Source organism: Gastrolobium bilobum, unplaced genomic scaffold (genome assembly GCF_033153095.1).
Source record: "Gastrolobium bilobum isolate Gb01-03AN ecotype WA unplaced genomic scaffold, APGP_CSIRO_Gbil_v1 utg15030, whole genome shotgun sequence".
Lineage (NCBI taxonomy): Eukaryota > Viridiplantae > Streptophyta > Magnoliopsida > Fabales > Fabaceae > Gastrolobium > Gastrolobium bilobum.
The window spans coordinates 115,729-140,132 of NW_026897079.1; the positions used below are offsets into that span (position 1 = coordinate 115,729).

At 32.9% G+C, this 24,404-nt stretch overlaps 4 protein-coding genes across 5 annotated transcripts; 2 read left to right on the top strand and 2 right to left on the bottom strand.

Moving 5' to 3' along the window:
• Positions 1 to 1,405: 1,405 nt before the first annotated feature.
• On the top strand, positions 1,406 to 3,673 carry LOC133303924 (probable serine/threonine-protein kinase PBL15). The gene is made up of 5 exons (XM_061503901.1): positions 1,406 to 1,825; positions 2,378 to 2,513; positions 2,634 to 2,767; positions 2,854 to 2,977; positions 3,149 to 3,673. The coding sequence occupies exons 1-5, from the start codon at positions 1,406 to 1,408 to the stop codon at positions 3,595 to 3,597; spliced, it is 1,263 nt and encodes a 420-aa protein (XP_061359885.1). The 3' UTR covers positions 3,598 to 3,673.
• A 1,437-nt stretch (positions 3,674 to 5,110) lies between these two features.
• LOC133303913 (uncharacterized) lies at positions 5,111 to 7,862 on the top strand. The gene has a single exon (XM_061503888.1). It carries the CDS (start codon positions 5,341 to 5,343, stop codon positions 6,811 to 6,813), a length of 1,473 nt encoding a protein of 490 aa, XP_061359872.1. The 5' UTR covers positions 5,111 to 5,340; the 3' UTR covers positions 6,814 to 7,862.
• On the bottom strand, positions 7,118 to 11,047 carry LOC133303912 (protein NUCLEAR FUSION DEFECTIVE 4-like). 2 transcript variants are annotated; one of them, XM_061503887.1, is made up of 4 exons: positions 10,678 to 11,047; positions 9,144 to 9,688; positions 8,760 to 9,053; positions 7,118 to 8,463 (listed from the first exon to the last, which is right to left on the bottom strand). In XM_061503887.1, exons 1-4 carry the CDS (start codon positions 10,984 to 10,986, stop codon positions 7,983 to 7,985), a joined length of 1,629 nt encoding a protein of 542 aa, XP_061359871.1. In that variant the 5' UTR covers positions 10,987 to 11,047; the 3' UTR covers positions 7,118 to 7,982. The 2 variants fall into 2 exon arrangements, with proteins under 2 accessions (XP_061359871.1, XP_061359870.1); XM_061503886.1 differs by having other exon boundaries at positions 7,123 to 8,463; positions 8,760 to 9,688.
• A 10,963-nt stretch (positions 11,048 to 22,010) lies between these two features.
• LOC133303933 (coniferyl alcohol acyltransferase) lies at positions 22,011 to 23,375 on the bottom strand. Its single transcript, XM_061503908.1, has one exon. The coding sequence runs from the start codon at positions 23,373 to 23,375 to the stop codon at positions 22,011 to 22,013; it is 1,365 nt and encodes a 454-aa protein (XP_061359892.1).
• Between the last annotated feature and the right edge of the window lie 1,029 nt (positions 23,376 to 24,404).

Sequence of the window (24,404 nt, forward strand, 5' to 3'; positions counted from 1 at the left end):
GGACAAGTGTGCATACCTCATTCCCTACATAGTTTTCCTTTTCTTTAATTTTTAATGACTAGTTTATTTTCTTATTCTTTTATAATGTTTTTTTGGACTAGATTGTTGCACAGCTCCTCCAGCATTTCAAATTGTAACTGCTCCTCTACGCTTAGCACCATTTGTTATTTGTCAGTAGGTGTATTTTTGAATAAAGACAGAATTGATGCTATCATTCCCTTCGTCACTCTACTGTGGTTTATACGTTACTTAGGTTACCAAATCATTAGCAAACATATTCATTGTAAGAGATGCGATTAAGTTTTCTAATATCCTCTCATATAAAATATCAATGCAAGTTTGAATAGCATCACCTATATTATTAGCACTCATGGATCAGATAAGGTTCAATCCAATCACAAATTTTACACTTTTTTTTTTTGGAGGTTAATTTCTTTTTTTGGAGGTTCAAATTTTACACTTTAAATTAAGGCAAATGTATTTCTGCTGGAAGAAAATTTTTGTAGCAATATATAGAAAGTCAGGATACGTATGTGGGTACTGACTTATTTTTTTAAATGCCAAGATCTGCATGCAAGTTCTAGTGTAAATGTGATTACTACAAAATTTCTCATCTGCAGAAACTGTAAAAGTGACGAACCCTTAAATTAATTGTTTTCTTATGCCACCGGGCATGATTAGAGTAAGTAGACTTTTACAATGTAAAAGTTTTTAAGGTAACTTTTCACAAAAGTTTTTTTACAATGCACATTTTTAAGGTACTCACAAGAATAATGTAAAAGTAAACTTTTACCTATTGGCAAACAACATAACTATCTTGGCAAACAACATAACTATCAATATTTAGGTCAATCCACCGTAAGATTAATAAGTCTTATATTTTATCTCTACCGTTTATTTCCGTCCATATAGTCCATATAATGCTCTTATTTATTGAGTTATATCATTGTTGTTTATTGGGAGATAAATGGTATTTAGACATACCAAATAGTTTTTAACTTTCTAGCCTAATCCTGATTACATTACTGCCTCCACTTCCTGGACTAAGGCAAGGCAATAGGGCAATAGGTACCTGACCTAAAATAGCAGTGAGTGGTCAATACTACAAAAAGGCAAAAAGATATTGGTGCATTCTGCATGAAGACACTACTTGGATGCTAAATTAAAGAACAAAAAGATAATGTATATAATTAAATAATATATGACAACATAATGTTTACTAGAGTGGTTAGAGCAGTTGAAGAAAGAATATCTTCCTCTCTCCAAATTCCTCTGTCTCTTATCACTTTGAAAAACTTTCTCTGGTATATTATATGATCTAGGTACTTATTTGGCACCACACCACACCCCACTAACCATTTCCACAAGTCCCTCACCTCACCTCTCCTCCATTTGCTAGAAGAAAATGAAGCAACCTGCATCAAAGCCATGGAGGCCTTTCACAGCAAATTGCTGCTCAACTGAGGACCAAACTATCTTTAGTAACTTCAGCAGGTGCAAGCCCTCAAAATCAGATTTTTCTAAGAACATTGCACCTTTACCATCATTTAGGAGGCTCTCTTTCTCTGATCTTAGCCGTTCCTCGTCCACACGAATCAATGAAGATCTTGCACAGTCTTTTGGTTCTGATTTGTTTGATTTTCAGCTGAGTGAGCTGCGTGCCATTACTCAGAATTTCTCGAGCAATTTCTTGCTGGGTGAAGGTGGGTTTGGAAAAGTGCATAAGGGTTATATAGATGACAACTTGAAGCAGGGTTTGAAGGCACAACCTGTTGCTGTCAAGCTTTTGGACATTGAAGGCTTTCAAGGACATCGTGAATGGCTTGTAAGTATGGCATTTTTTTGGGGTTCCCTTTTAGATTTTAATGAGGAATGAGTCCACAATTTCAACTCACAATCTTTACCTACTTTAATAATCTCAGCTTAGCTGAAGTGATAGAATGCAAAAATTTATCTCATTTTTCCAGTACCATTCATTATAATTATGTATTTTTCTTATTATATGGTTATAATATTAAAAAAAAAAAATTCAGAAACTTGTCAGATGATGTAAAAAAAAACTTCAATATTATAACTATGTACTTCCCAAATATATAATTATAGCATATGGTAATGGAAAAATGAGATAACATGAATATCTTTTTTTTTATAATTAGCAAAATTTCATACTAATCTCATGAAAAAAAAAGGGAAATAAAATAAAATAAAAGATCTAACCATGAGTAAGTTTTTAATCGTCATTATCCTATCTAACCGGAATGAGACCAACCATGAGTCAGTATCAAAAAGGTAAAAGAATATTATATAGAGAAAATATAGTATAAAATTAGAAGTAACTTATTAGCTGAGGCAATTGAATATTTGGGTTGAATTGCAGGCAGAAGTGGTTTTTCTTGGGCAGCTAAGACACCCCAATTTGGTTAAGTTGATTGGATATTGTTGTGAAGATGAAGAACGGCTACTTGTCTATGAATTCATGCCACGTGGAAGCTTGGAGAATCACATGTTCAGAAGTATGTATCATAATAACCCTTGTTTATTTTGATCAATGAGACATATGCACCAAAGCCTCATTTAGCAGCTATTTGGTGCCTTTTTTAAGTTACTTACTCAGCCACTGCATGTAATTGCAGGGCTAACATCACTTCCATGGGCAACAAGATTAAAAATCGCAATAGGTGCTGCTAAAGGCCTTTCCTTCTTGCATGGAGCTGAGAAACCAGTCATTTATAGAGACTTCAAGACTTCCAATGTCTTGCTTGATTCAGTACGTAATTAATTACCAAACATTATTCTCTTTTTCATTAACACAAGAAACTTGTTTTTATGCATTATGTGTTCTGTTTAAAATAGGACTTCACAGCAAAATTGTCAGATTTTGGACTTGCAAAAATGGGGCCAGAGGGATCGAACACACACGTTTCAACAAGAGTTATGGGCACCTATGGATATGCAGCCCCAGAATACATCTCAACAGGTAATTGTTCAAACAAGTGGATGAGTAGGAAGACTAGGAAATCTATGATATGAACCCATTTCTAGCTATATGCTTATGACTACTATAAGGAGAACCAAATGGAATTTAATAACTTGTGTCAATTGGGGTATAGTTTTGCTGATATCCAATGCAAAATATGAATGTTTACAGGGCACTTAACCACCAAAAGTGATGTCTACAGCTTCGGGGTTGTCCTGCTAGAACTACTTATAGGAAGGAGAGCAATGGATAAGACAAGACCAAAGAGTGAGCAAAACCTTGTGGATTGGTCAAAACCTTACTTGAGTAGCAGTAGGAGGTTGCGGTACATTATGGATCCAAGGCTTGCAGGCCAATATTCTGTGAAGGGTGCAAAGGAAATGGCCCATTTGGCATCCCAATGCATAAGTTTGAATCCTAAAGACAGACCAAGAATGCCAACTATTGTTGAAACTCTTGAAAGCCTACAACAGTTCAAGGACATGGCAGTTACCAGTGGACACTGGCCAGCCGCATCACCAAAACCTACTAGAAATGGTGCTTCCAACAATAAGGTAAAAACCAGAGCCAGTGCATACCACAAGCAACCCTCCCCTACAGTTCCGAGTAGGAAAACTTGATTTGCTACCAATTATAAAGAGTGCTTTTTAATTAAGTGTAAAGTATCACATGTGGTATGGCTACAGACTGACTATTAAGCCACCCTATATATAAATGTACATGTGTAAAATTAATAAAATATATATGCAGTATAGATAAACTCGAGTGTACAATAAAATTTTCCTTTCCTTTGAATCAATGATCATAATGAAAATCAGCTAGATTTTTAAACTGGTTAGGTGACAACTCGCTTGTGCCTGCTAGCTATCTAGAATTATCATCTGAAATAAGCTCAAAATTAAGAATTAACATCAATATCAACATCAACAATAATTTTGTCCCAAACTATAAGTGATCGGTGGTAGATAAGTTCAAATAAAAAATACGAAAAGATTGGGGAAAAAAAAAGGATAGAAATAAAAAAAATTCAATAAAAAATAATAATAATCTTCATTTCTTGAGGTGAATACTAATTAACAAGAATAAAAATATAACAAGAAATGAATACTAATGAACATGACCTATCTGTCTGATATATCTTTTGCAAGAATAATAATAATTACCACTAATTAAGTAGTTGATTTAGCGTGAGAACATATTCATTTCTTCAAGTTGAAGCCTTTCCATGTGATTTACGAATCAATGGCAATTCCATTAGCTTGTTAATGCTAAGTACTCAAAGGTATATGCAATTCTCGAGCCCGGAAGATGTGTAAATTTCCTAGTGCCTTAGGACTGAGTAAACCCCACAACTACGTCACATGATTGACTACAATTAATATATTCCAAAAATGGCGAGAAGATACCAAATTGTAAAGCTTTCAAATCATGTACGCAAATTGCAATCACCCAAACATGTTGAGTGGTTCTTCATTTCAAAACCTACATCTTGCATCTGCGCCAAACCAACCGTCGTTATTGACTTTTATTATTAAAACAGGCTTCTAAACAGAGTTGATTAAGTGATATAGTTGGTTTAAGCTTTTACTTTCTGCAGATAACATTTTTTAAATTCGTTAAAATAATGAGTAACCCATAATTCAATGCTAATATGCTTGTATAGCAAACAAAAAAGTTAGTCCTCAAAAGCAAATTTGGTAAAGAGTTGAAATGACCAAATAAAGAAAATGTTATTTTCACGTTAATTTGGTACGACCTAAGTTTTTATACCATTTTTTGGATATAGTATTGGTTTCTGTGCAGAGTCCAATTCATAAAACAAGACCCACCACATTTTTTTTACCATGTTCTATTATTGAAGTGATGTAGAAAAAATAATGTGCAACTATCTTAGGCTAGCTACTTTGACTTCAGCTTGTGTTGCATACCAAGTCCCAACATGCAAGTTCCAAATTACAAGAAAAACATGTAGTTGTAAATTTATAATAATTGATGTAGTTTCTTTCTTTCTAACATTACCAAAGACAAAACTTAACCAGGAATTCAGGATATTAATAATGATTCTCAATTTCTCTCAAGTCTATTATGGCATGGTCTTGTGGGAACGCCTAATGGAGTGTCCTTGTTAAATACAGTTTCTGACTCAAACTTACGAAACCTTTCACATGAGTCCACTTTTTCCCCTCAAAAGGTGGGGGTGAGAAATGCACTTAAAGAAAAATACAACCCAACCCACTTGATTCAGTGCATGCCTGCCATACTAGTCCCCATAGATACTTCCCAACTTTCAGCTAAGACATCACAGAATTCAAAACACACAACAACAAACATCTATGCCCAGAATTTCAGAATCCCTTTAACAAATGGCCATCAACAACAAATCCAAAAAGTCAAGTTCACCTTCTCATTTTAATCTCTGCATCACCCTTTTCTTCATAGTCCTCTTCACCATACCAGCTTTTTTCCTCCTCCATTCTTCCACCACCACCTCCACATGCACCACTTTTGCAAAGGCCTGGTCAGGTGACCTTCGTCTAGCTGAGTTTGCATGGAACCGCCTCCAATTTTTTGAAGATAACAAGCCTTCACCCATATCACTCAAAATTGCTGTCTTCTCTAGAAAATGGCCTATTGGAACAACACCTGGTGGCATGGAACGCCATGCCCACACCCTTCACACTGCTTTAGCACGCCGTGGCCATCAAGTTCATATCTTTACCTCTCCCCCACAAGATGAAGCCACTTCAATCTCATCTTCTTCAGAGATAAACAATCATCAAGCAGGTGCACCCTCTTCACCTTACATCCATTGCCATGAAGGGGAGCCTGGTAGGTGGCGCTACAACAAAGCATGGGAACAGTTTCAGGAAGTAAACCAAAGAGAACCGTTTGATGTTGTTCACTCAGAAAGTGTTGCACTCCCTCACTGGCTTGCTCGTGACCTTTCAAACCTTGCAGTGTCTTGGCATGGCATAGCCCTTGAGAGCTTGCAATCAAGTATTTTTCAGGACTTGGCTCGTAGAAATGATGAGCCTAGATCACCTGATTTTGACAAAAGCGTACAAGGGGTTATCCCTAAGGTGCTGAATGAGATAAGGTTCTTCCATAATTATGCACACCATGTTGCTATAAGTGATAGTTGTGGTGAGATGTTAAGGGATGTGTACCAAATTCCCAGCAGAAGAGTCCATGTGATTATCAATGGTGTTGATGAGGATGACTTTAGAGAAGATGTGGAATTGGGAAGAGAATTTAGAATCAAAATTGGGATTCCAAGCAATGCTAGTTTGGTACTTGGTGTAGCTGGAAGATTAGTGAAGGACAAAGGCCATCCTCTGCTTCATGAAGCATACTCAAGGCTAATAACCAAGCACCCTAATGTGTATTTGATTGTAGCTGGTTCTGGACCATGGGAGAATAGGTACAAGGATTTAGGAAGCCAAGTTCTTGTTCTTGGGTCAATGAATCCTTCCATGTTACGAGCATTCTATAATGCTATTGACATTTTTGTCAATCCTACACTCAGACCACAAGGACTTGATCTTACTCTAATGGAGGCAATGATGAGTGGGAAGCCCCTTTTGGCATCAAGGTTTCCAAGCATCAAAGGTAGTATTGTGGTTGATGATGAATTTGGTTACATGTTCTCTCCCAATGTGGAGTCCTTGTTGGAGGCACTCGAAGCAGTTGTGAAGGAAGGCAAAGAGAGGCTAGCAAGAAGGGGAAAAGCATGCCGTGAATATGCAACTTCCATGTTTACAGCAAGAAAGATGGCGTTAGCATATGAAAGGCTATTCCTATGCATAAAAAGGGATACCTTTTGTAGCTATCCTTGAGGCTTAGGCTAGACAATATTCTTTTTCTTTCTGTCCTTGTTTTTTTTCTGTTTCTTTTGTTCAGTATGACATGACTATACAATAATTTTCAATAATTTATCAATTTGAAATATTGTTCTCGTAATTAGAATTTCTTGTATCACTTTACCCACATTATAGCTTCCATCTTCGATATATGATGATGGTTACAGTAGACAATAAATAAAGGAGCTCTAATTACTGAGAGTTATATCAAACACTAATTTCATCCATCAAAAGGAGAACTGATATTTCATATTATATGTGGGTATAAAATTGCTCCTTCACGGATACATAAAAATCAATAGACATGATATTTGAAATGTTGCACCATAGACAAATGCCAAAGATTCAGAACATAATAAAGATAATCCAAGTCAGAGAGAAAATAGCACAAGTACTTTTTTAGGCTTCTTAGAACGCCAAGATGAGTCTGTTTCTACTTCAAGCCTTCAAGCATTAAGGAAAATTCTTAGCAAAAGTTCTTGTTTTAAGGTCACAAAGTCGATTAAGCTTGTGTTGTGTTCTCAGTAAAGAAACAAGGGGTCCTAAATTGCAGAACTTAGTAGTCAAAGACTAGTTTTCTTTTTTTTCTGCCCAAAAAAAAAAAAAATTAGTTGCCTTCTAGGCTTCTAGCAGCTAGCCTTTGTAAATAAATTTCTTTTGAAAAGTTACTCAAAGCATAGCTAGGAGTACTGCACTATTATCTTTGGATCCAAGATGCCTCAAGCAATGCCAAAACATAGCTCCTGCCTCCTGATTATACAAAGCATAGTATTTATGTCCTCACTTTGACCAAGGTCATGGTTGCAAAACATGAACACTTCATGAAGGTCCGGATATTCATTGACGCATATTTCCTCAAACCTCATGCACCCAAAGCTTCCATCCTTATTTACTTTTCATTCTTCTTTTTTTCTTTTTTTTTTTCTTTTTTTTTTTTTATTTGTTTGGTGCATCGTGAGAGGGAGAAACAAAAGCCTCACCCTTTTTGCCTCGAAATCTAGATCTCTCCTCATATTACACTAGAATATACATGTTCATCAAGACTAAGCCCTTGCATTAGTTTTGCCTCCAAAATCATAGCCTATATATTTCAAGCTTTTGCTATCAACAATTCTATAATCTTCACATCCCAAGTGTGCCTAAAGTTAAGACAGATCTGATCTTGCTGAAAGACGGTGTCTCTCAAAACGATCGTATGCATGTTTGGTTCTTAAGAACAACAGCACACTAGAAGCTAGTCCAATGACAGATATACATCCCCACCACACAAAAGTCCAGAAGTAGCACTGCCTTCCCATGCACACTAGTGAGTCAGACATGAAGTTTCCTGGCTTTGTTGAGTTAGCATTGGCATCATAAACTACTGCAGCTAGAAGTCCATAGAGAAGCGATCCAATTGGGATATTTGTTATGAGAATGTTGTGGTTGACGCTCACATTGTTAGGTCCAAACAGCTCAGATGTGACAGCCACAGCAGCAGCAAATATGAAACCAGAGCTGAAACCAATTAGTGCAGTGCCTGTATTAAGTGCCACAGCACTGTCTGATGCAGCAAGAATGAGGAACGCAATTGGGGTTGGTATAAGTGCAATGGTTAGCCATCCAGTCCTTGCAAAGTAGAACTTACTGCAATGCACAAAAATACTATATGTTAGAAATATAATATAAAATCATTCACATTTCTTTACTTAATGGTATAAATATTGTGCATAGGATAAGATATTAGAGATATAATATAAAATCATTCACGTATCTTTACCCGTCAGCTTAAACTTTTGGGAGAATCAGTTCATAATACTATCGTCATAACTGCTACAATTATATTTCAACAGATTCACTTCTGAATCAAGAGAGTAAAAAAGAAATGACCCTACAATAAGCTCCAAAAACATGATAAAGTAGAGAATGATGAGAACACTTACTTTCGAATATAGTCTGGTACAGCTGAAAACAAGCGACCAAAGAAGGAGAAGGATGAGTATAGAGTGACAAGGGTAGAAGTCCTTGAACTCATGCCTAAAGATTGAGCTATCTGTCCAAGATTATTGCTGTAAACAAGACCAATCGTACCTCCACAGAAGTATGCAACATAATAAAGCCAAAAATCCAACCTTCCTACAATATCTGCAGCTGTGTGTTCTTCTCCCAGCATTGCCAACTGATCCTGTCCAAGCATGCTTTGACAACATCCATCACTACTTTTTGTCCTGTGACTTCTATACATGGATCCATCATCACTCAGCAAATTGTGACCATCTCCATTGCTGTGAGTACTATTTTGACGGGTAAGAAGTTCTTTATGAAGCTCAAGATCATTAACATGAACAAGAATGAAGCCAGAACCTTCCATCTGAAAGCTGGAATGGATAACATGGAGAAACCAATTTCGAGCATATATAATTCCAGGTAAACATAATGGACAGATGAGAAGAAAAATAGCTCCACCAAAGTAGAGGCGTGCCGTGGCTGCATCAGAAGTTGAGGAACCAAAGAGAAGGAGATAAAGGCCAGTGAAAATGGCTAAGATGTTGTATATAAGAAATATCACTGAGTTCCTACGAGCTGCATCAGGAGAAAGAGAATCTAAAGGTGGTTGGCGAAGAATTGGGATTAGTGCTGCAAGGGAAGTGAGAAGTGGAACAATGGCATTCAAAAGCAGATACACTGTATCAGATGAAGGGTCTATTGAATTTGCAGCAAGTGTGTAGAGTGCAGCACTTACACCATTGAAACTCACAGTGAGTGACAATGCAAGGGCTCTGTTAACTGGGAAATTCTTAATGCAGAGAACAAAACAAACTGTGTTGAACCAACAGATGCTGCAGCCACTCAAAAGACACAGAAGAAAGATCTGCCACATACAAAGCAAAAACTAGTCAACTTTACTAAAACTATAAGCAATTATCTGTGTATTGCAACTCAGTGAGGTTTAGCACTTAAAATGTTAATCAGCCAAGGTTTGGTTTACTCAGTCTCATTGTGTTAATCTATTCCTTTCAAATAACGTTACAATTTCATATTTTGAAGTGGAAATTAAATTTAAATTAAAAAAAAAATTCTAAGTACTTAACATTTATGTGAATAATTTATTGTGTAAGTATCATTGGTGACTTAGTAGAATATAGAAGAAGAACCATGTTAGTTGGGAGTTGGGACCACGAGAGAGAATGTACAAAATTATAGTTGAAAAAGTTTAGGAAATGAAAAGGACTTACACCTAAGACCAGACCACAAATCACAAGACATACGGTTATCTATCTGATGAGGCAATTAAGAAAGCTATCGGTCCTTATAATTTTAATCTTTTTTAGAAAATACGTCGTCCATTCAAAACTGGAAAACATAACGAGTTTTAAAAACATTAGAAGAAATACAATATTTTATTAGATACGTCCTAGGAATCAATTACAAAAGAAAAGTAGGGGAAAAAAATATATTTTATCCTAAACCAAAAATAATAGCAATATTTTTTTGACTCTTTTTTTTAATACATATTTTATTTTAGGGGCAGGTTATATTTACAAACTTTTTTGTTTACAAACTCTTACAAATTACACTATGTATGACCGGTCATACTTTAATCGTGCAGTGTACGACCGGTCGTACTTAATGTAATTTGCAAAAAAAATTTGTAAACGGATCTTATCCTTTTACTTTATCACTTGTTTCACCGGTTCATAAAAAATTAGAGTAATCCGGTCCAACACTATTAATTAAAGGGAAAAAGCTCCATAGTTGTGGGTGAAAATTTCATGTTATAACTTAAAAAGGAAAGTGAGCATTTCATTAAAAAGAAAGTAAAGTGATGAAAAGACCACAAACAGAAACAGTAGTACATACCAGAAAATAAGGCAAAGTGATGAGTTGCTTGATGACAAGCCATTGGAGGCCATAGCCGATGAAGCCCATGGAAGCAGAGATGAACATGACAGCAGAGAGAGGAAGATACATGAGAGCAAGACCAGAGGACCATCCAAAGAACTTGCCCATGTCACTGGCTGTGGCAAGGTAGTTGAGTTGCACCTGTGAGATGTTGAGTACTGATTTCATAGCTGAAGAGTACTCTGAGAAATCAAAATTGGTGCCAGTGAATGCTTGTATCCATATTGTTGCCAACAATATCATCCACTTCCTTGATTGCCCCGCCATCACTAGTTCACTTCCACTTCACTCTCTTGCTTTGGAGGAGCACACAACAGTGGTAGATATATGACTTTGTGTATTTATGACTGTGAGTGTCTCTACGTGGCCTCATATATATCATGTGCAATTCGAACCTTACAAAAGAACCCCGGAGATTCTCAATTAAAAATTAGTTCAAATAAATAAAAGGAAAAAAAAAAAAATTCATGCTGTCTTTTCATAATTCCCATAACTATATATGGAATGAAGTAGGACAAATAAAATTATTGTACTATATATTAATTAAATATTTTATTGTAAAATAATATATAATTATGAATTGCTAAAAATGCTAAATATTTTCTAGTTTATTATTTTAAAAGTAAATAAACTGCTAAAAATTATGAATTCATAATAATAATAATTATTATTATAAAGTAATTTCATTTAATATATTCAAAACTATAAAAAATAATTAAAAAAATTAATGTTTCTGGTGTAAGTTGAAGACAAAAATATCTCCTACACACACACACACACATATATATATAGCGCTTATCGTTTCCCAAGCTGCTTGAGATAATGTTATCTCCGGCTACTAAATCATAACCGTACAAATATGGATCAATGGTGATAAAGGAAGAGAGAGAAAAATGGAATCATAATCATTCAAAGGTGAATCAATTAATATAAGGAAATAAATAAATAAAACGACGCAATTTTGGTAGCCGGAGATAAACTTATCTCAAGCTGCTTGAGAAATATTTTTCCCATATATATATATATGGGCTTAACATTTCTGCAGCAGCCGTAGATAGTGTTATCTACAGCTGACACAGAAAAGTGGACCCCACGGCTTTTAAAAAAAAAAAACTCAGGATCTGTTGCCGTATCCTAGGATTCGGACGCGGATCCTTGCTTGCTGTAGGTACAGCAGCTGCAGAAATCATTTTGCCTATATATATATATATATATATATATATATATATAAGTAAAGCCTTTCTTCGGTCAATGAAGATAAGTTATCTCCAGTGACCACAAAACGACGTCGTTTTATGGTGGAAATCAAGGTATTTTTGTAATTATAATGTATTGCATGATTATATTAGTCTTTATCCTTATAATTTTTTAATCTTATAATCCCAAAACGACGTCGTTTTGGATTCACTAGAGATAATTTTATCTCCAGAGACTAGAGAAATACTTTTATATATATATATATATATATATATATATATATATATATATATATATATATGACTTTAATGTTTCTACAGTTAATATAGATAAATGAGTTTATCGTTTCTCAAGCTGCCGGAGATAATTTTATCTCCGACTTATAAATCATAATCGTACAAAGATGGATCAATGGTAATGAAGGAAGAGAGAAAAAAAGAAAATCATAACCATTCAAAGGTGAATCAATTAATATAAGAAAATAAATAAACAAAACGACATAGTTTTAGGGTGGCCGGAGATAAACTTATCTCAAGTTGCCGGAGAAAAAAAATTTCCTAGATAAATTATATATATTCATTCCCAAAATAACATGTTTTGGGTGGAAAGATTAAAAATTTATAATGGAAAAGATTATTATAACCCTGAAATAAATTATAATTACAAAAATATATTGATTTCTGCCCAAAATAATGTTGTTTTAGGCTTAATGTAAACAGCTTATCTACATTGACTGCAGAAAAAGGAACCCTATATGTATATATATATATATATATATAGGGGAAAAATATTGTAACAACCAACTAGTGTTACTATCAATGTTACTACCAATCAATTTCACCGTTAGATCGATTATGTGAATTCAACGGTTATATTTATTTTCCTCTTTGTATGGTTATGATTTCCCATATTTAATACTTTATATTTATTTTCTCCTTTGTATGGTTGTGATTTCCCATATTTAATGATTTCACATTAAATATGAGAAATAATAACCATACAAAGATAGAAATAAATATAACCGTTGGATCAACATAATCAATCTAACGATGAAATTGATTGTTACAATATCATATATATATATATATATATATATATATATATATATATATATATATATATATGGGGCAGGATATTCTTACACCGGTGTAAGAGTAATAACTCTTACACTCAATCTTAACCATTGATTTCCGTCCATCAAACGACTGTAATTAATTGTATTATTCTCGTTAATTAATTATTAATTATAACCGTTAGATATGCGAAGATCAACGGTTAAGATTAAGTGTAAGAGTTATTACTCTTACACCGGTGTAAGAATATCCTGCCCCATATATATATAGATTTTATAATTCTCATTCAACATGAGAATTGAGATCTTTTTTTTTTTGGATATTACATGGAATCGAACAGTGAACCTAACACTCTCTAAACACACCCAACACCACTAGGCTATCCCTATTGGTGCGAGAATTGAGATCGTCATACACATCCTTCAATTTTCCTGCTGACATGGGTCCTACATATAATTTTTTCTAACATATGGGTCTCACATGCTTTTTGTCTCTACAACATAAGTTTTGAATTCTCATGTAACATGAGAATTATAAAATCATATAAAAGATGGGAAGAAGAGAGAAAAATCCCTTATTCCTTTGATTATAAGAGATAATTTTATTTGTATTTTACCGAAGAAATATTATACTCATAAAAATATTAGATAAAATAAATTACATTTATCATTTTTTATTATATTCTATCATATTTTAAATTATTTGAATATGACAACTAATATTAGTTTATTTTAGTATATTTTATTGCATTTATTTTTATTAATCCAAACATAACATTAAAGTGAATAATTTTTTATTTAAAAGACAAATTTATTAAGGATATTTGTTCTTTTAAAAAAAATTAAGGCAGAATGAAAGAATGAGAATATACTTTAATAAATCTTAAATTTAGGTTATGATATGCATCATAAAAATGAATATGTGCATATTTAACCTTTTTAAGTAATTACCTCTACAAAAAAAAATTCAAAAAATAAAATAATCATGAGGTAGTAAGTTATTTCAAGCATACAATAATAACTAATCAAATTTTTAATAATTAAACTTTATTTGATTTTACTTGCTCGATTTGATCGGAGAGAGTAACATGAACAGAAGACAAACAAGCAAACCAACCAGTTGGCTGCAAGTGACACAATGTGACGCAGTGGCATAAACTTTTGGGTTTTATAATTCTCGTGTTCAAGTAGAATTGAAATCTCATGTTATAGAGATAAAAAACATGTGGGTTCCATGTGTTAGAAAAAATTATATGTAAGACCCATGTCAGCACGAAAATCGAAGGGTTTGTAGAAAAATTGTAATTCTCATGTTAAATGAGAATTATAAAACCCTAAATTTTTTTATATAATCGTAATACCAAGCTAAGTAGTTAATAATTTCAAAAATTATAATATGATTTTTTTATTTTTGAATAAATTGTATTGATGTTTTAAGAATAATTAAAATAAGATCAAATTATATTGGACTTATCGTTTCTTAAATTGCTTGAGATAATTTTATTTTCGGCTACTAAATCGTAACCGTAAAAAAATGGATCAATAGTGATAAAGGAAAAAAGAGAAAATGAGAATCATAATCATTCAAAGGTGAATCAATTAATATAAGAAAATAAATAAACAAAACTAAATAGTTTTAGAGTGAATGAAGATAAATATATCTCAAGCTGTTTGAGAAATATTTTTCTCAATTATATTATAGTTACAGTAATAAATGTTTTTAGACAATTATCTAGATTAGGTCTCGGTAATTTTTATCAGAATTTTTCACGTTAAAAATGGAAATCGATGTGTGATCTTTCTTTATTTTTGTCACTATTTCCTAATAATTAGCCAATCTGATACTAGGTCGAGCTTCTAGTGTCCAGTTTCATAATTCCAACTTTCATAATTTATAACAATAATATAAATAATTAATATATTAAATGAAATTGAAAAGGCCAGAGCCGCAAGCAACAAATGAAGTACCGAAAGTTGAAGAGATATGTTTCTCAATTCTCAAGATGGGTCCTGGAAGTGGGAGTTGTTGGTCCAACGTTTTGAGCCTTTGCCCCCGCCTTGTTTCTATCTATCCGATCATACTGAGGAGTGCTTGCACATGATGGACGAAGAAGGAAGGATTTTTGACTGAAGTTAATTAGTCGGGACCAGGAATCCCCCGTTCATCAATTCTTCTTTTCTGGACTGGTTGGTTAGGTGTGAATTGGAATATTAATAATGTCCTTTCTCAGTACTCCCCGGTCGAACATTTTCTTTGGAGTTAGCTGCTGCCTTATTTGGCAAGAGAGGAATGGAAGATGGTTGTTGGATTTTTCCAAGAATCTGGGCAAGGAAACTCCTTGGTGGCTGAACTGTGGGATGCTTTTATTGGTCTGGAAGCTTGATTTGTTAGTTATAACGTATCATATCGTATCCGACACTTTTCGACAGTCAGTCACACTTCAATACTTTTTACAAAGACTAAAAAAAATTCAAAGGTTACTTTACGTAGCATTTTGAATTTTAACTATTAGCTTCGTTAGATTACGATTACGATTTTATTAAATTTAATATAAACATTTGGGATGTATTATGTTTCTTGAAAAATTGATGGGTATTATAAGTTTAGTTTTTTTTTTGTTAAATTATTGAATACTAGATATAATATACACTACATAAATTAAAAAATTATATAATATCAAAACATGTCCTAACGTATCGAAATTTAACATTTTTTAAAATTAACGTGTCGGAATGTCGTTTCGTATCTCGTGTTCCATGTCGGTGTCGGTGTCGGTGCAACATAAGTTATAACATTTCAAAACATACGTGTTGTATTTGATATTTTTTTAACATTTCAATATGTGTTGCAGATAGTGGCGGAGCCAAAAGTAAAACTCAACTAGTGCCAAAAAATCTAGCCAAGTAGAATTCAACATGTGCCAAGGTTGTATTATTTTCAAAAACTCAACCAATACTAAGGTTGTATCATAATTTTTTTTTCAAAAAAAGTATACCATTTTTTTAAAATTAGCCTATGTCAAGGCACCACCTAAGTAACAAGTGGCTTTGCCACTGGTTGTAGAGATTCAAAAAAATTCAAAAATTGCGTTGCGTAGCATTTTTAATTCTAATTATTAGATTCGTTAAATTATAATTATTATTTTATTAAGTTTAATTTAAATATTTAAAATATCTTATATTTCTTTGTAAGATTTACGGTAGCTTCATTGTTAGTCTTGTTTTACTTTTGTTAAAATGGAAGAAGAAAGGAACTATCGAATTCTAAGAGAGACCTCTCATATACAAAAGATTAAGAACTGAGGAGACATTATCAAACACTATATAATCTTTGGTGTATCAGGGACTAAGCATTTCTCTTTTCTCATGTTATATAAGGTTGTATTTCTCATGTCATAGACACAACAAGTGATGGGACCCATCACTTGTTAAAAAAAATAAAAAAGATTACATAGATTTCAATGTCTCACAACATGAAAAAATTATCTTTTATTAAATAAGAAAATGATCTCCCCGTGAACTAATTAGTCAATCTGTAAAAATATTTCCTTCACTTTAACTGTTAAAATCTGACTCTCATTGATGCCCGAATACGACAGATAAGATTATTAACTCGAACTATGTTATTGTTAGCTGTATAAAATATATATGGTAATAATAATAAAAAAATATTTGAAGAAAATTGTATTTATATAATAAAAAATTAATATATTTTTTTCAACAAAAAAAGAATCAGAGTAAAACGTGTTATCTATTTTATTATTTTAAAATTTCAAATAAATAATTAAAACTTGAAGTTTTTTTTTAAAATAACTCTTTTAAAAATTATAAATTATCCCAAAAGTCTCACTCCAATATAAAAATAAAAAAATTTATATGTATTATTAATTTATTTGCATCTAAAGGTTCATATGTTTAATAAATTTGAGTCATTAAGTATAAATAGAATTACCGGCTAATATTGAAAATAATATACATATATATATATAAATAATCAAATCTTAATTTTTAATTTCACTTAAACTCATTAATTATGTGAGTCTCTAAATGCAAGAGTAATCAATGATTAATTTAAGTGTAAATTTTTTTATTCGTACGGTATCTGAGAGTTATTCCTCTCATGTTGAAAAAGATATGATATATTCATGTGAGCAATCATAACTATACAAAGGTAGATTAGTGATGATAAAAGAAGAGAGAGAGAAATATTAAAATAAGTAATTACTAAATCATAACTGTTAATTTACATTTGTATGGTTATGATTGTCTCATGACCATGTCATTTTTTTTAAACATGAGATAATCTATTTCCACTGTAGCTATTACACTCAATCTTAATTATTAATTCCACTTAAATCAAGCGGCTCAAATTCATTGGCTTTTTCACCTTTTTACCCCTTATTAACTAATTAATAATCATTTTGCCCCTGATTCGAAACTATTTATCAATCTGCCCCTCTTTAGTCGACTACATTGCATTTTTAATCGACTAAATGACCAAAACAGACAAAAAATGGCTGCTGGGAGATTTAGTCGACTAAATCTCCCTATTTAGTCGACTAAATCTTCATATTTTACAAAAAAAAATAAGTCAGTATGATTTTAATCGATTAAGTAGAGAGATTTAGTCGATTAAATCTCCCAACAACCGTTTAGTCGATTAAAAATGCAAGGTAGTCGATTAAAGAGGGGCAGATTGGTAGATAGTTTCGAATCAGGGGCAAAATGGTTATTAATTAATTAATAAGGGGCAAAAGGGTGAAAAAGCCCAAATTCATTAGTAATGTATGGTTTTAGATACAAGTTGACCATGCACCTATATATAAAGACATTATCAATTTATATCAGAAGAAAGTGTTTCATCATATCTTAATTATGGATTCCACTTAAATTTAATACGTGAACCGTTAAATAAAAATAAAATTAACAGTTAAATGTAAAATTTATTATTTTTACACTTATATAAGATAATTTTATTCATATATATTTTAGTTTGCATTATTTGTCAAGATGTCAAATAAAAAATTAAATAAATGTCAATATCATTGTGGCTGCTATGTTTGCCGTTTGATCAAACTTTAAAAACTATAATATGAAAATAACGAAAAATAAATAATTAATGTGACAAAACCCTGTGTTTTAAAAAATTGTTTCTATAAATAATACGACTTAAAAATAATCATTAGGTAAAAACGTACCATATTCTATTAGGAAAATATCGGGCAAACATACGAAATATGGATATACCATTGCGTTGGACTGTTCAAATTTGGAGCAATTCCAATCCAAAAATTATTAGCTCGGCACTTCGATTATTACATCATCCTTTCTAATTTAAAAAAGGCTCACATTTTTATTTCCTTGATCTCGCCGTCTTTGTTGAACATTCCAACGCCTTGGTATATACACTCCCAACACTTGACATTTCCTTGTTGAATAAAGGGGGAGAGGAAAAATAAAACACCTTTGTTTATTTTTAAATTTCTTTTTCATTGACTCAAAATAATCTGCTACTTTTTTATATAAAGTTATTATTCCAACCACTATATGCATAAATATAGGGATATGCTTTCACTAAATCACAATAAAGTGTCCAGCATGCAAAATGTTTATTCAACATCCAAATTTTGACAATTCCAATGAATTAGGCTAAAGCTACTCAAACAAACTCTTATTGACAAGGACAACTAACAAATATCCGTAACAGTACTATGTTTCAATTGATTTGAATCCTAGTTACCTTAACAAGAAAGAAATCTTAATAAAAGTCATTTACTATGGTTATATGAGGTTTAACTAACAGCAAACTCTAACAAAGGAAGGTCCAAGAAGAGCTTGACCATTTGTTGTGTGCTAGACTGTTAGATCTTCTTGTTTCTTCTCCTTTGCATCTGTCGAAGATGCGTCCCAAGGAAATTTTAGGACATAGAAGCATTTTAATAATGGGAAAAAGAAGTATTTTTGAACGACACAAGTTTGTGTCATTTTAAGTGTTTTACACAAAGTACGACTGGTCGTATTTTGTGTAAAACTGAAAAGTTTTTTTTTTCTCTCTCCTCAGTCACATCGTTGACGTGTAAAGTGAAAAAAGTAATTTTTTCAGAATTACACAGGGTACGACCGGTCGTACTCTGTGTAAATCACTAAAAGAACATAACTTGCATTCTTTTAAATGACACACACTAAACCCTTTAATAATTTGAGAACAAATTATAAATCCCTGACATCATAGACAATTATGTCTTTGTTTAATCAATTTTTTTGTTCTTACATATTGTGATTATTTTTATACTATTTTTTCACTTAATTAATTTTAATACTTTGAGTTAACATTTGCAACTATTACTGCTACCAAATAATCAACTTATCTGATATATATATGAGTGTTAGCTGCAACTTTTGCCTGAATTAATGATGTAATTTCTGATATATTGGGCTTGTGTATAGCTTAAAATGCAGGTGAAAAAGGCCCAAGAGTGTACAAAACAGACCCGCTAGAGTGATTGGGTTATTAATGGTAGAATTGTAATTTCCCTTATATTTTTCCTTTGCCACGTATGTGATAACAGGGAAGCACAAGAGTGAGAAATGGCTGATGTGACAAATTGTGGATCATTGGATGAAGAATGAATCTGATGGAAAGCAAGCAAAGCATTTGCACTTTGTCTATTTGATTGTGTTTTTATTTTTTGTTCTTAAAACTGTTTTGTAGAATAATTATGGAAACAATTGTTTTCTATGGTTTTTTTATTTTAAAAGTTAAAAATCAAAACAGAAAGTTCTCTAAATTTGATTCTAAAAACAAAAAAACAGTTACAGTATTTAAATTTTTTTTTACAACACAGACCTTACCAAACGAGTTTTTTTGTTTTTTTGTTCTAAAAACTAAAAAACTGTTTTTGAAAACAGTATTCAAACAGAGTCTTAGTTTTTTAGTTTTTTCAAGTTTTCTACGTTTTGTAAGAAGGCACATGCAAGGACGTGTTTATTGGAGGAATCCAAGATTTAGCCGAATTCAACCTTCAAGTTCTGTAATTCCGATTAGATTCTATTTTTGCTGAACAATTTCAATTTGAGAATATTGTCGTATCTCTTAACCTTTTTACATTTAAACTTGGGTATGCAAATGTAATGACAATGTTTCTTTTTGTTATGAGTTTCTTTGTTGAATATTCTGCAATCATGAGTTTCTAATTCTTTTATGGGAATTTGGATAAATTGGTTTGTACCCATTATTTAAAATTACTTGTATAGCATAATATTGATTTTCAGTTAGCAATATCTTCTTATTTGAAGGCTGTGTGAATGGTCTTTGACATTATTTTTCATGAATCTTGATTGAGAAATTGAGATGCATGCAGGTTGTTAATTGATTGTTTTACAATCAGGGATGATTTGAAGTGAAAGCTGAGATTTATATAAACGAATTTGATTTAAGCTTTGGGGACATGTTTGAATCGATTTGATTCTGGGTTTAGGAAAATGCAGAAAAGTGTACAGCTCTCAACTTTCATCAAGAAAGTGCTATAAATGCAGGAATGCTAAATAAAAGGGAAAAATCACGAATTCCAAAACTCGGGTTATTGATATTGTAAGACATTTTCATATAATAATTCAACGTAAAGATCGATACATGTATAATAGATAAAACATAACATCATGTTGTGAGAGGAATTTGTGTACCTGATTGGACCATCTTATCTACTGAACTGAATGAAGAACTTGATCTCACGACTAGAGTCTTCCTCTCCGTAACGTATTCCAAAATTGCAGCCTTTGCGATTGGAGCATAACACCTCAGAAGACTTAACCCCAATATATATAGGCTAGAGAGGGACCTAACAAAACCCTACTCAACAGTGTATTTGATGGATTTACCCATCACAAAAGCTCAATCAAACATTAGTGCTTAGACTGTGTTGTCCAACTGGGCCTAATACCAAAAGATGTCAAAAGTCCAACTCAACATATCAGAATGGGCTTCAATAAATTGGAATATCCATTAACCCGATTATTTTAGAAAATACAAAAACATTAATTAATATTACTCACATATAAAATTTCTAACATTCTCTCACTTTAGCTATATTAATTAATTTATTTTATTTTAAAATACTTTTATATAAAAACGACTCTATTGGATTAATAACAAGGAAAAAATATTTTACATGGCCAAAATTTTAAAAATAATATTCCAATTTCAGCATCTCAATCCAATCCAATTCAATATAACCTTATTGTAGGAATTCCTATGGCGATTACTATGTCGAAAATTACATAACATATAATTTCCATATTCACATACAATAAGCATCATATCTTCATGAATTATGGGCCTAGCAGTAGTAAGAATTAGAGCCTGATTTTCATGGCTTTGATCAAATCTAATTTTAGTTGGAAGTAAATTCCTTGAGTTTTCAAGAACCTAAGAGTAGAGAATTAGATAAAAGAGATCGAATACACTGTTCTTTTGTGGAACGGTACTATCTTTGGACTCACATACTACTAATTGGTAATTGTTAACACAGACAAAAGCATTTTAAATTTCTGAAAATACGAAGCTAACGGGCAGCTTAGCAGTGTTCTCGATATTTTCAGGAGTTGTTTAATATTTAATTTGTATTTGTAAGTGATCCATTGGATATGTGTTGTAAAAGCAGGGAAATGGAGATAACATTTTGTTGCTGTATAACCATGTGCCAGGTTGCAGTTTTGTGCTGTATCAAATTGGAACGACTCTATTTCTGTTTCTATGCTTCGTTGTTTTTTCTCATCAATTCCCCAATTGGGGGAGTATCTTAATCAAAATATGTTATTATTAGCCCTTGTAATTCTCTCAAATCATTTCATGCATCATATACCCCGCAAAATAAACATTAATGTTGATGAATTCAAGATTAATATATATTTTATTTTATGAGCTTGGGGGTCGACAGAATTTGATATATTTATGGTCTAGGATTCCCAATCATTACTTTACAACCTATATTCCCCCATAAAGATAAAATGGCAATGTCCTACACTAAAGTTGAAGATTAGCAGCAGACATGGGCTGAAAAATTGGGTCATCCTTGAGTGCAGAAGCCAGTTCAGGCCACAAGATAGCAGACACAGTCCACGAACCATCACCTTTAGCACTTGGCCTTTGGTTCATGTAACCAACTCCTATCTTTTCAATGGAAGTGTAAACTGTCCCTAACAAGGGTGTCCCAAATCCAAAGTCAACTTCAGTGACAGGAAACCTTCTACCTGAGGACACTACCAGGACTGGTCCCTCCTGACCCAATACTGCCTTTGCTAGCATCAAACCAGGCCTATGACACTCAACCCAATCAATCAAATCCAAGAAATGAGCCTCATTCTTAACCTTTGAAATTGCCTCATGCACTATGTTAGCAGTGTCTGATATAGAGGCTTTTTTCAATTCTTGAATACTTGCCTCCCCAAAAGCCAAAGATAGGACATTACCAATGTAATTTGACATGGTATTCTTACCTGTTCCCATTCTTTCTCTTCCATCCACCAACCAACCCATCTTGCACTTTTCATGGCTTTGATCAATGGTGCCAATCATTATCCTCCATACATAGGCAGAGAAAGCCTCGATCTTTGTTCTCTTGGTGCCACCAACAGATGCAAGTCTCTGCAGCATGTTAATGCTTGATGCATTGATATGATAAAGGCGTTTAAGTGAGATGTGTTTCATTGGCATGTTCTGTATCTCTTCCATGGTGCACTTGATAAAAGTTTGGTCTAAGGATGGTTCATATTTGGGAGGAGAACGTGCACAAAGGTGTCTAGTATGGTCTGGTTGGCATGATAGTGGTTTATTTTGAGCTATTTCACACCATGAAGAAATAAATTTACCAAAGGAAGTTGCATCACCTAATGCATGGTCAAAAGTAAATGCAATGGAAATGCCTCCACAAGGGTAGTCTGTTACCTGAATTTGCAAGGGGAAGTCTGGTTGAACGGAGACTATCTTTTCTTGAAGAGTTTCATTGAGATTATAAAAATCTAAATTCTTTAATGGGGTATATGCATGAGCTTCAATCACCAGAGCACCATTGTTGTCACATATGATTTCAGGTTCACTGGTTTTGGGATTTTGAACAATTTGGCCAGCAAAGGGATAGTAGTAATTAAGTACTTGTGCCAAAGAGCTCTTAAGAGCCTCAACAAAAGCTTTATAGTTACCTAATTTTGGTCTGAGGTAGAAATATAAGTATGTAACAGGAAAACGGCCTGAAAGTAGATCAAGATTTGAGAGAGTGATTGAAAATGGCTCTGGTAAAGGATTGGCAGCTTTTACAATACTTTTCCTACTGAACTTGACTTCAAATTTCCCATACTCCGGAGACCCAACTTCCCTGAGAATGTCTGACATTTTTTTCAATGGAGGATAGTGTTTCTCTTTGGTATTTTCTTTATATAGAGGCTTAGGTTTAATGTGTTCCTGAATTCAATGAACAAGGCATATACTCATATATATATATATAGCATGTTTCCAGTGCATGCTGGACATTGACACCAATGTTTAAGATGTAACTTTACAGATATTTTATAATCATAGATTATGAATTGTAGTGATCACCTATCATGATGTCATGTCTCATGATTAAAAGCTGATCTCAAGAGGCCACTCTGTTAGTAAGTTGGTGCTGTTTTCCACCAATTTCCTCGAAAGGTTCAATTATAAAATAAAAGAAAACTCTATCTGTGGTCAATTTTGGCAGGCAACATAATTGTGGAATCCAAATAATCAATGTCATGCAGTAAACTGGTTCAAGCAAACAAGAAACTAACAACTGTGTGGTAACATTAGGCTCATACAGAATCATCCCTGCATAAGATCAAGTGAGTCTCATTGAAAACTATATGATGCAATTTGTAGATCATATAATAAAAGTAACAACTATTCTATTTTTCATATGAACAACAAACATTTGACACACAACATGGACAAGAAAACACATCAAATTCTGAAATTTGTACGATATAAACTTCAAGATTTCAATGTTTTATGACATGTGCGCAAGAACAAAATGAAAAGGTTAATGAGGGACAAAAGCAGCATGACTTAGATACAACTAGTTTCCAATGAGCTTGGGGAACACTAATTACAATCACCATATTGTACCACCGACTAGTGCTTGTCACTTCAAAGTTAAAAGCATGGGAACTGAGGTAAGCAATGACCAAATATTCGCATTAGCATCTTGTCCAATCATTCAAATTTTGCCTTTACGGCTTTGCCAGTAGCACCATCAACGGTCCCTTTATTGCAATCAGCTTAAGCTCGCAATTCAAGAGAAAAATGAGAAGGAACCATGTTTTTTTTTTTTTTTTTGATAGGCAAGAAGGAACCATGTTAAATTGGCTTTTGGTATTAAAGCTCCATTTGCTTTGCTTTTGT

Excerpts from the sequence above, each read along its gene's own strand:
- LOC133303933 (XM_061503908.1), bottom strand. The coding sequence starts at position 23,375 with ATGTCAGACATTCTCAGGGAAGTTGGGTCTCCGGAGTATGGGAAATTT.
- LOC133303924 (XM_061503901.1), top strand. The coding sequence starts at position 1,406 with ATGAAGCAACCTGCATCAAAGCCATGGAGGCCTTTCACAGCAAATTGC. Across the intron at positions 2,514-2,633 it reads GGAGAATCACATGTTCAGAA|GGCTAACATCACTTCCATGG; the intron begins GTATGTATCATA and ends ATGTAATTGCAG. Across the intron at positions 2,768-2,853 it reads CCAATGTCTTGCTTGATTCA|GACTTCACAGCAAAATTGTC; the intron begins GTACGTAATTAA and ends TGTTTAAAATAG.
- LOC133303912 (XM_061503886.1), bottom strand. The coding sequence starts at position 10,986 with ATGGCGGGGCAATCAAGGAAGTGGATGATATTGTTGGCAACAATATGG. Across the intron at positions 9,689-10,677 it reads TCACTTTGCCTTATTTTCTG|ATCTTTCTTCTGTGTCTTTT; the intron begins GTATGTACTACT and ends TGTATGTGGCAG. Across the intron at positions 8,464-8,759 it reads GTACCAGACTATATTCGAAA|TAAGTTCTACTTTGCAAGGA; the intron begins GTAAGTGTTCTC and ends TGTGCATTGCAG.
- LOC133303913 (XM_061503888.1), top strand. The coding sequence starts at position 5,341 with ATGGCCATCAACAACAAATCCAAAAAGTCAAGTTCACCTTCTCATTTT.